We start from the raw sequence: 12137 nt of genomic DNA on the forward strand, positions 1-12137 counted from the left end.
CTTCCCCCAGCCGCCCGGCTCCCCGGCGCGCTCGCTCCCCTCCGCCTCCCTCGGCCCTCTCTTTTCTTCCACATCACTGATCCTTTCTTTCTAGAGACACTCCCTCTCTCCTCCCCCGTCGTGGTCCACTCGGAACAGGAAAAGCGGGGGAAGGAAAGGAAGGAGCAGATGAAAGGAGGGGGTTGAGTCGAGGACACCGAGAGGCCTCGGGACTCGAGAAGCCGGGGCGCGGTGGCAGGTCTGTGCTCTGGGTCTAGGCTCTGACGCCGGCTCGGCGACTCTCCGAAAGCTGCAAGGCGAGCACCGGACGCCGCTTTCAGGTGCGCGGCGCTGACCCAGTGAGCAGATCTCTCGGGCCCGCGCCTTGCCTGGCTGGCTAGAGCTACGGCCGTGCACAAAATGTGGGACTAGGCCTAACTTTCGGATTCTGGAAATTTGGCCCTCTCACACTGGCTTCCCACTCAAGTGCTCGGGCCTAGTGGCCTGGCTGCAGAAGTGTAACCACTTCCACTTCAGGGTGAGAGCCGGCGGGTCCGTATTTATCAGCCATCAGCCTCCCGCCCCCCGTTTGCGGAGGAAGAAAGTGAGGTCTGGAACAGCCAAGCCACCCACCTAAGGCGGTGCCACAAGTAACTGAGAGGCCAGGCAGAGCGGCAGGCAGTATCTTCCCTACCATCCCCCGCCGCATCACGTGACTGCTGCCACCTAGGTCCCAAAGCAGGACAGAGGAATGGATCGGTTTGGATCAAGTGAGATTTAGCAATCTTTTAAAATTGCTACGTTGTCTAAATTTCTGCCTGGGTTTTATGAGTGCACCTGTTGGGAAGGATTCACCGAGAATTTACTGAACACTGTACTCGTCATCGCTGCACCCTCTGCGTGGGATGAACGGTTTTTCTTTTTTTCTTCCCCACAAGGCTGTTTTATTGAGGCTTCTCCACACAGCCAACACCAGGCCACTGTTTTCCTTATAGCACTTAGCCTGCACAAATAATTTAAATATTTGTTTTCTTGAGCGTGGCTTCTGTTTCTGTAATAGAATGTAAGCTTCATGAGAACCAGATCCTGCTGCCTTGCTCTGCATCTGTGACACCTCTTTCCTCCAAAGAACCTCAAAGTAGAGAGTCACTCCCACAAAACTACAGTATAATGAGGGCATTTGGCTTTTTGTGCCACAGAGGGGTGACATTTTAGGGAAGGGTAGTTTGGAGAAAGAATACTGGAGGAAAAACCGCTGCTGGATGTCAGCACAGAGTTTAAGGATGCTAGTTTCCTGGGTGATAAGCTGTGGCAATAAACTATGGTGGGGAGGGGAGAGAAGAAGGAAGGAAACAGAACCAATAGGGTCTCTCGTATCTATATCTGTATATTTATATATGATATAGATATACAGATATAAAACACACACATATGTGTGTATATATATATTATATTTATATACACACGTGTGTATATATATTATATATATATAATAACCCAGGGCCAGGGATTTAGCTCAGTGGTTCTACCGCCTGCCTTGCAAGCTCAAAAGTTCAATCCCCAGTCCAAAAAGAAAAGGAAATTAGGTGGGCTGGGGATTTAGCTCAGTGGTTCCGACACCTGCCTCACAAGCACAAGGACCAGAGTTGATCCCCAGTACAAAAAAAAAAAAAATTGGTTGAGGAGATGGTAGGGGCTGCCAAGTTGGTAGTTTGCAGGGCAGCTACACATGCTGGAGACATCCAGAAGAGAGAGTATTGCAACTGAGAGAGAGTTTGGTATCTGAATGTGTTCTAGAGGGAAGATTCACGCTTCCTAGGACTTCATTCAGTCTTTTAAATCTTTCAACTGACTGGATGAGGTCCATTTACTTCATGAAGGTTAATTGCTGTTAAATGTTAATCACATCTAAAATATATCATCATGGCATCTTTTATACTGGTGGATTTTTTTTTTTATTTTTGTACTGGGGATCAAACTCAGGACCTTCTGCTTGCAAGGCAGTAGGCAGAACCACTGAGCTAAATCCCCGGCCCTATGCTGGTGTTTTACCAAAGCAACTGAGCACCATAGCCTAGCCAACTTGACACATAAAATTAACCATCACATTGTCCCATCAAATTTGTGGGATCTTCTGATCCTTAATTTCCCAGCCAAATTTTAATGCAGCGATCTGTGTCTATTTACTGGATCTGTATAGCCTACACTATAACCATTTTCTCTGTTAGTTTGCCCTGAGGATAAGGTAGTTGCCTACTTCAGAGGAATGTCATTTGAGTAAGAAGATGATTACAGAGAAGGCTTTGCTCAAAAAATGTAGTTTTAAAAATCTGAACTTTTACAATTCAACTTGGTTTTCTCCTCTGCCTAGCACCTGCTCTCCATCAGTTGTGGTATACAGGGAAATTCTAATTTTAATATTAGTCTAAGTAAAATATAATTAAGGAAGTGATTCACTAGCAAAACAACTAATATGTCGTATCCCAAAGAGATCACTGGAAGTCCAAATGACTTATAGCTATGTGCTCTTTAAAAAATAATAATGAACTAAGAAATACTATATGTATGTATTTTCACTTTAATCTCTTATTTTATCTTTATAGTGGCCCTTTCAATTTGGGATTATTTCTCTTATTTTGCAGGTGAGAAGACTGAGGCCCAGAAAGACTCAAATATTGGACACTACATGGCTAGCAGGTACTACCACGGTTGGAATCATCAGTCAGGTCTTAGGCTACAAGCCCTATGTTCTTTCTGTTGTCCCAAAGGCCAGTAACATAGGAAGTGAGTTATCTGTCCCCTATGAAGTCAAGACTCATTGAATATTGGAGCTTTTCTTTGTTCTCTTCCATTGGCCTAAAAACTAGTTGCCAGGGTCTGAGTCTTTTAATAAAGGAGAACAATGTTCAGTTTTACATCAGCAAATTCATCCCATTGGCAGAGATAGGGGGGAACCTTACTGAATATCCCTGTCTTGTCTTTCTCCCTCCCACATAATGTCCTAGAACGCTATATGTATCCTTTAGGTAACTCATGATTATCAAAATTCTATGAGAGGCTTTCATAAAAATGCACATTTCCAAAACCCAAAGGCATATGACAAAAGATACTACAAACAAGATTTAAAAACAGTTATTTAAATGTATGATGACTGATTTCTAAAATATATAAATAAACACATAAACCAGTAAAAAGATAATCCAAAAGATTGATTTCTAGAATCTATAAATACATAAACCAGTAAAAAGATAATCCAAAAGATTGATTTCTAGAATCTATAAATACATAAACCAGTAAAAAGATAGTCCAAAAGATTGATTTCTAGAATATATCAATAAATACATAAGCCAGTAAAAAAAAAAAATCAGGAAAATCGGCAAAGAAAGTGGGCAGTTTGTGGTATATGCAAATAGTAAAAAAAAAAAAAAAGAAAAGATATTGAATATTACTCATTAGTAAAGAAATGCAAGCAGAAACAATGTTGTATAATACTATAAGTATGACAGAAAGAGTGACAAAGCTGTCAGGAAATAGTCACTCCTACATACTTATAATTTCATGTAATTACTTTGAAAAGAAACTACAATACTTAACAAAATTGTAAGGGCAGGGGATTTAACTCAGTGGCACCACACCTTCCTAGCAAACACAAAATCCTGAGTTCCATCTCTGGTACAAAAAAAATTGTACATAATATGTCATATATGTGCTCTTATACTCCAATGTTTCACTCTTATAATTCATATGTTTGCAAAGATACAATGTACAGAAAATATGCACATATAAATATATGCACCACATGTATACACACTATATTTGTAAATTTATATAAGTATGGAAAGAAGTGTATATGTATATATATAAATATATACATATTCCATTGACTCAGAAATTCCATTCACAATTTAAATATGTATGAAAAAATAGATATTGTGTATATGTATACAAGCATCTGTGGTATAGAAAGATGTATATACAAACATGCACATGAGCATGCAGATTGTAAAAATTCATATGTATGTATAATTGTCCCATTAGATGCAACAATTTTATTTTTATTGTTACAGTAGCTCATATAAATATGTAGAAAAATATGTTGGGTGTGGTGACACATGCCTGTAATCCTGGCACTCTGAGAGGCTGAGGCAGTGGCAAGTTGGCAACTTAGCCAAAATCAGTCTCAAAATTAAAAAATTAAAAAGGGTGCAAAGGCCCTGGGTTCAGTTACCAGTGTAGGAAAAAAAAATAGATTCTTTATAATGGTATATTGTATCACAAAGTGCAAGAAAGTAAAAAAGGAATTTTTGACATATTTATAATAGTTTTTAAAAATGGACTCATTCAGCTGTGAATAAATGAAGTGCATCTATATGTGCTGTCAATGCAAGTTGTCAATGATCTACTATGAATCAAAGAATGCAGGTGATAGAGTAGTGCATGATTTTACTTCTATTTTCTGGATACGTGTGTTGAAGAGGAATATTTATGATTATGTACCCACATTTGGCAGGATAGTTCCAGTTTTAAAATTGCGGTTACCCTTGGATAGCAAGGATGGGAGTGGGAAATTCTGAGGAGATTTTCACTTAATAGTTTTTGCTTTCTGGACTATTTGAGAATTTATGATAAATAACAATTATTAAAGTAACAACCACTGAAATCTTGGGGCTTGAACCTAGAAATTCGAATTCTGGACTGGGAGCTGGTCAGCAAATCATGTTGAGAACCAGTTTCCTCAGATGGATCTGCTTTTAAGCTTGTTGCCCTTAAGTGATTACCGGGGTCAGCAGTTTTTGTATAACAAATACTTTGGGATAAATGTAAAATGAGGTGTCATTTAATTTTTCCTTGGAAGGAGAAGACATTAAATTTTTAAATCAGTGGTAAGATTTAAACAGATCAGAAGCCACTGGAATCCTGGAATAGGCTTATTTCAATATCTAAATAGCTAAGGCAGTCCGTAGACTACAGCATAACAGAGGACAACCAAATGGTTTTAAGGCAAGGTTATCGGTTATAATTCCAAGGTGGTCTGTTGACAGTGTGTACAGAGGATATGAGGGCCACACATATGCCCACACATAAGAGTGGTAGAGCTTAGGCCCTCATAACAGATGCAACAAGGAGCCAGTTCATATAAATTTTTTTCAGTAGTCACTCTTTAAAAGAATAAATACTTCATACTGACATGTCCATGGGTTTGTGAACAGAACAAATTACATATGTTCATTTATTATCTTCTATAAACATATCATAAAATATGCAGTAATACACAGTGAAATTATTTGCAGCTTAATTAGATAAAGAAGCAAAATGTAATTATGCCAAGACAGAACTTGGATAATCCTTATATATTTGATTTGGGAACACACTGAAAGTTACCTGAACACCAGGTTCACTGTCATTCCTGGTCCTGATTCCTGCTCTATTCAGTATAGCTCAGCACCATGTATTTTGTGCAGAAGAAAGTGAGTTTCTCAGGAAGACCTAGTTGTCAGTCAAGGCGAGGTGGACAGGTAGAAGGTACAGGGGAGTTTGACTAGAAGGGAGACCCAGAGTTCACATAAGGCAGAGTTCAGAGGAAGCAGCTCTAATCACTAATAATAGTATTGTGTGAGAGGATAAACAGAAGATTAATGCACTTGAGAATAAATCCAAATATAAAAGGTAAATGAAACATAGTTTAATTACTATAATTGGTCTTAAAATGGCTTGACCTCTGTTGGAAGATATTTTCTGTACCTAGACAGACTCTATATCTACCAGAACATTAATATGAGGGGCTTCTGAGTGGGAAGGGATCCTTGGTAAAGTTCTAGCAAAATGTAAATACCCAGCTGTGAGGTAGTCAGCATTTCATCTTAATTTTATATAATTTATTGTAAATATTTGCTGAAGGTCAGTTTCCTACCTTAAGATAAATTAGTGGTCTTGACACTGTATTGTGTTTGTTGTAATATGGAAATGAACTAACCTAAGAGCATTCTTAAGTATACACTGTCCCAAATATGTTTGGGGTTTTATGAGTCAAAGTCTCTCTTTGATTGTTTCATTTCTTTGTTCTGAAATTGCTAAATTTTTTTTTCAGTGCTGGCAATGGAACCTAGTGCCTTTCTATACCATTGAGTTATATCCTCAGCCCTGAAATTACTAATTTTAACTAGTAGAGCATGGAAAATTTAAAATAGATTTTTCAAGGGCTGGGGACTTAGCTCAGTGGTGCTGCCACCTGCCTCGCAAGCGCAAGGTCCTAAGTTTGATCCCCAGCATGCCCCTCCCCGCAAAACCCACCAAACCAAAGTAGATTTTTTCATTTATAGTCCAATCCAGCTATCTCGGTGCAAAAGGAAAGATTAAAAAAAAGTCAAATGTATTAATTCTTGAATTTTAAAATTTAATTTCCAGATCTTCTTATAATACAGGTCTGTAAGGTAATAGGATTTTTTTTTTAAAGCTTTGGCCATATTTTAGATTTAGATACAGAAATTAACAGGTTAATTTTCTGCAATTCCAGAATGGAGTCCTGGCAGAACCAGGACTCATGACTATAATAACTACCTTTGTTTGTAAATATGCTTCACGATGAAATTCATAACTAATTTAATAGGATATGTCTCCTGTTGCTTCTGATACATTAGCATCAAATAAACCTATATGCTAATTGGCTTTAAACTGAACAGACTTTTATGTAGTATTAATAAATTGCTGTACTGCTTTAGGTGGTAATTGGTGTCTAATATTGTTTTGATTTTGCCTTATGGAAAAACGATAACCTAACAAAGTGAAGCAAAAGAACAACTACCCTACCCTTGGTAATATAGTACTGTGAAATTCACAAGTACATTTTTTTGTTTAATTTCCCCTCCATATCAAGTTGTGTTTAGGAAAGATAACACAATTTCTTTAAACTAGGAATGGAATAAGATGTTCCATGTACATGTAATTTAAGACATTGTTTTTCATGACTCTGTGTCTTGCCACTAGCAAATTCAAACATCTTGAAATTTAATAAAGGACAAATTATAAACAAATGGGAGACTTAAGATTATTGACTCTTTTTTCCCCCAGGATATTTCTTAGTAATTGTAAAACAGTATCATCTTAATTAATTTTTGCAGTGCTGGGAATTGAACCCAGGGCCAGGCATGTGCTCTACCACCGATCTAAATCCCTAGTTTTTACAGTATAAATTTTAAAAATATCTTACTTTCACCCTTCAGGTGATTGAGTGCTTAAGTAATAAGTAGAATTTTATTTTCTTTTGTTGTGGCTTAATTTGAAATGAAGGTTCCATTATCTTTGTTCCAAAAAGTTTGAGTTTTTAAAATACTTCTGTGGGGGCTATTCTCCAAAGCCATTCATAACAGATTTAAAACAATTTATTCTATTCATTATTATCTTGCAGAAAGCAGTTATCCTAGGAAATAAAAAAGGAAGATATTTATGTTTTCCAAAATTAATTGTTTTCATATGTATTACTGATTTTAGAGGACAGGTTCATACCATGGAAGCAAAACAAAACTATAAGCTATGTTATGAGAACATTTGAAAATTTATATCTTGATAACTTTGAAGTATAAAGTATTTATCATAACGTTCAATAGGAGAAAAGGAGAAACATTCATACTGTCCACCTATTTTGTGCTGTTATACCATCATTTCCAGGCTCCCTACCTCTCAGCCTCTTCAATTACCGTTCTATGTTTCTATAAATTTATTTGTTTTGGATTCCACATATAAGTAAGAAGTTGTGGCATTTGTCTTTCTGTGATTAACTATCTTGATTTAGTTATTCCACATTATATTCATTGATCATAACATCGTTTGTATCCCACAAGTCTATATTATATATATATGGTTTTTTGTTGTTGTTGTTTTTGTACAGGGGATCGAACTTGGGTCTTTGTGCTTGCAAGGCAGGTGGCGGCACCACTGAGCTAAATCCCGGCAAGTCTACATTATATATTGTCAGTATAAAATAAAAAAGAGGTGGAATACTTTTTGTACATATGTTCTACCTGTTCTGAAACCTCACATCACTTTACAAGCTTACAAGGAAATTCTTGGGAAGTAAAATATTATTCAAGGAACTAAACCCTACAGGTATAAATTGACCTACTTGTTCATGCAGGACTGATGAATGATTCTCTATAGCCCCTTTGTAGTTTTTCTAAAATTAGTTGTTAGTACTAACTGCAAACTTAGCAGTTACTGATAAGAGTATAGGATTCTTTATTTCCAATATAGTGTCAATGTATTTGAAAATCTCACAATGGAGAGAATTCCATAAGATGTTTAGGACTGTAGCTTCAGAAAATGCCCAGTTTATTGTCTGAATTATGCCCTAATTTTATTTCCTAATGTTCTATAAATGCAATATACCCATAAAACCAACTTTGAGAAAAAACTATGCAAGACTATGTGAGAAATACTTTTGGATTTATGTAATAAAATACTTCTTCTTAGCATCCTGAATTCTATTATCTCAAACATTATTTAATAAAAATAAAAATGTATACCACTCTCTCAGCAAATAAACTTATATTCCTAAAGTAACTTTTATTCTTTTAAAAAATACTACTAATATGTTAATCACATCTCAAATGGGCAGATTAATTTTTGAATAGAAAGCAAATAATTATATTCTTTAGGCTTTTCTGTAAATGTTGATATTTACATTAGTATTTTACTTTATTTTCTTTGAAACATAGTAGTAATATGAAATGTTTGTACAGTTATCTATGTTTTGATTGAGTCTACTGTATCCCAGACATTGTGATGCACAGGGGCTACAAAACTGAATACACCCTGGGTATGGTGGCACATGCCTACAATCCTGGCACACCAGGAGTCTGAGACAGGAGAATCAAAAGTCACAAGTTCAAGCTCAGCTTGGGCAACTTAGCCACTTGGTCAGATGCTGTCTCAAAAAAAAAAAAAAAAAAAAAAAAAAAAAAAAAAAAGCAAACAAAAAACACTGGGGATGTTTCTCACTGAGAATGCCCTGGGTTCCGTTCCCAGTACCCAGGCGTTGGGGTTGGGAGATAAACAAGTAAGCAGCATTTCATGCCTTTAGGAAGTTCATTGTATCACAGGAAAGAGAAAGAGAAAAAAATTCTGTGCTAGATAAACATGTAGGGCATCACAGAAGAGGGGCAGTAGGTTCAACCTCAGGTTGAACTAAGGATTATTCAGGTCAATTACTTAGTCACCTATCATTCAGCAGTTAACTTGTTCTTTAAGTAGAACCTAGCAGGATACATACTATAAAGATGACTAGACTGATACTGTAAGAGATGGGGAGAAAACTGCATGCAGTGGCACAAAGGGAAAGAATACAGCCTGTTTAGGAGACTCCAAGATTAGCACGGCTGGATGATAAACTGGCACATGAAAAAGGCTCATTACTATGGTTTAAATGTATACCTCTCACCAGGCATGGTGGCACACACCTGTAATCCCAGCACTCGGGAGGCTGAAGCACGAGGATCACTGTGAGTTCAAGACCAGTCTGGACTACATAGTGAGTTCCAGGTCAGTCTCAACTACATAGATAGTGAGACCCTGTCTCAAAAAAACAACAACAAAAAAATGTGTACCTCTCAAAGCATGTGTTAGAAACTACCCAACGCAAAAGTTCTGGGAGGTGGGGCTTAATGGGAAGGGTTTTATTCTTGAGGGCTGCAGGAGTAGATTTAGATTCTTAAAGTGTTTGAAGCTTGGAGATTGATTTTCTGTCTCTGTCTCTGTCTCACAGTCTATCTCTCTCTGCCCCCCTTTCCCCCGCCCCATTTGTGATGCTTCTGCTGTCTGGAGATGTAGTTCAGTGGCAAAGGGCTTGCTAGTGTGCTCATGGCCCTGGGTTCAATCCCCAGCACTACAAATAACAAAACCAAACCAAACTAAAATCCCATCCTATTTCTCATGTTAAACAAAGTATTTTAAAGTGTGCCTGGAACAAACTATGTGTCAACAAGCATATTTCTTCCCAATAAGATATAGTCAGGTTCTCAACTAACCTTCCTCAGAACTGTATTACATTAATTTGAGGAATTAGGTGTCGACAGAGAAGATTTGTATAATTAACTCAAAGGTATCCCCTATAAAATCTTTCCTCTTAATTTTTTTATCTTTTCTTTTTAAAATGTACAGTCAGTAAATTGGATACTTATAAATGTATACTTATGAATTATATATGAATGTATAAATTTTATGTTTAACTTCCTCATATATATACAATTTTTACAAATTATTGGAATAATTTATCAACAATTATTATGAAAGATGAAAGAAGTGAATCCTTTTGAACTTTCAGTGTTTGTCAGGAGTTAGTGGTTAGTTGATGGAAATACATTTTTAAACAAAAGTATCCAAATCTTGGAGTTCGAGTTATATGGTTTATTCTTTATTAAAATAGTAATAAAGTAGTATCAGTTGTTCCAATGCTATAATGAATTAAGCTCGAATTAAACCCAAATGCAGTGCACCATTAGTTTGGTCAGCAGATACTAAGATATTCCATCGTTTTCAACAGTTTTATGCTCCATCTACTCTTTCAGCAACCTTTTGGGAACTATCCCAAGATAATTTCCTGGGCAAAGGCATCTATTTTCTGAAAGATATCTGGAATATTTCCTGGAGACACTCTATCAGTGAAACAGTCAGATAAAAAAAATTTCTTTTTTGGTACCAGGGATAGAACTTGGGTCCTTACACTTGCAAGGCAGGTGCTGGAACCACTGAGCTAAATCCCTGGCCTTCAATCAGATAAATTTAATAAAGAAATAAATATCGTTAAGATAAAAGCAATCTAGGCATTAGCACTAGGAGCTTGCCACAGGGTCATAGCTTCATTAAGAAGCCAGTAATTTTGCCTCCCTCTTTACTGAGGGCCATGAATTATTTTGTTACAATCTTCCCATTAATGCAGTGTTACTAAAAACAACTCAAAAGTACAATCATGACATCTTTTCAAGTGACAATTCACAAGGAGGATTTCTGTGTCTTATCTTAAAACAGAGAAAGCACATTATTAAAGTTAACTGCTACAATTACTCTGATTATAACGCACCACTTTATCCTTGCACTGTTTGATTTTGACTACATCTAGAAAACTATCAACTGTGCCTTACTGGAATGAGAAAAAGCTCCCATTGGTGAGCTGCTCTACATCGCGGAGAGCTCTAGGACCGTTAAGAGTATAGGGGCAGATCTGTTGTAGCTTCCACAAGTGCTCTCAGGCTTCGTTACCTGGCGGAACTGGGTGAGTCTCCGGTGGTGCTACCGTTTTGCTTGACTTTCAGTGCACTGCGTAGTAAGTCTTGGGCCCCTGCTGAAGCCCATCTACATTTTCCCGGAGGTCCTTAGGTTTGCTTCCAGCTTCCAGGCATTACAGTCCTCTTCCTGGATTCACAGGGAGCTCCTCAAGACTAGATCAGCAGGGCAAACGGACTGATTACCCCTAGTCAAATGCCACCTCCAACTCCAGACCCCAGGATTACCTTATGAAGATTTGTAGGCAGCCAGGGTGATCCAAGGACTTCACATGCACTTTCCATCAGAAAATTCTAAATAGTTATTAACACCTGGAACTATACACATGCCTAAAACTTGTTGGCGATAAATTTGCCCCACTTTTCAGCATTTGGCTTGAGGATGAGCGATGAGGGCAGGCTACAGATTCACAAAAAGGTATATGAACTTATTCTCCCTTGGCCCCCTTCTCGCTCCCAGGAGTCCAGCTGAGAAGGGAAGGCTTGCAGGTTCTCTGCCGTTCCACCTTTACAGCTGGTAGGAACCAGGTTGGGATGGGACACTGGGGAGAAAGAAGTCCTTGTAGGTGGCTCAAGGAACCTGTCGTCAGTCCCCAGAGGCTGCACGTAGATACCCAGCAACTTCGCGGTGGCCCTGCTCCTCAGCTAGGTCTAAAGGCAAGCGGCCCCAAGCGTCGCGCACGTCCAGCCGCGCCCCAGCCCGGTGCAGTGCCACCAGAGTGTCCATAAAACCCTCCCGCGCCGCATCGTGCACCGGTCGGGTGAGCGTGGCTGGGTCCGCGCAGTTGGGCTCCGCGCCGTGGAGCAGCAGAAGCTCAGCCAGATGGGCACTGCCCATCATCATGACCTGCGGGGAGGGAGCAGAACGGTCAGCTGGAGGGGGTG

General features: G+C 38.4%; 2 protein-coding genes and 1 long non-coding RNA gene across 3 annotated transcripts in view; 1 reads left to right on the forward strand and 2 right to left on the reverse strand.

Annotated features, from left to right (window-relative positions):
- Positions 1-643, reverse strand: part of LOC104871820 (cyclin-dependent kinase 4 inhibitor B-like) — a 27853-nt gene extending 27210 nt beyond the window's left edge. The window contains exon 1 of the mRNA XM_033759166.1: positions 613-643. The gene's annotated coding sequence lies outside the window, so the exon portion shown is untranslated. The remainder of the gene's footprint in view (positions 1-612) is intronic.
- Positions 1-8389, forward strand: part of LOC117284341 — a 9663-nt gene extending 1274 nt beyond the window's left edge. The window contains exons 2-3 of the long non-coding RNA XR_004515413.1: positions 2622-2676; positions 7865-8389. This is a non-coding gene — a long non-coding RNA (uncharacterized LOC117284341). The remainder of the gene's footprint in view (positions 1-2621; positions 2677-7864) is intronic.
- A 2333-nt stretch (positions 8390-10722) lies between these two features.
- Cdkn2b (cyclin dependent kinase inhibitor 2B) overlaps positions 10723-12137 on the reverse strand; it is a 4423-nt gene continuing 3008 nt past the window's right edge. The window contains exon 2 of the mRNA XM_010637889.3: positions 10723-12099. Coding sequence (XP_010636191.1) covers positions 11839-12099 — 261 coding nt within the window. The 3' untranslated portion in view covers positions 10723-11838. The remainder of the gene's footprint in view (positions 12100-12137) is intronic.

This window comes from Fukomys damarensis, unplaced genomic scaffold, assembly GCF_012274545.1.
Source record: "Fukomys damarensis isolate Sample0158 unplaced genomic scaffold, DMR_v1.0_HiC HiC_scaffold_36, whole genome shotgun sequence".
NCBI lineage: Eukaryota > Metazoa > Chordata > Mammalia > Rodentia > Bathyergidae > Fukomys > Fukomys damarensis.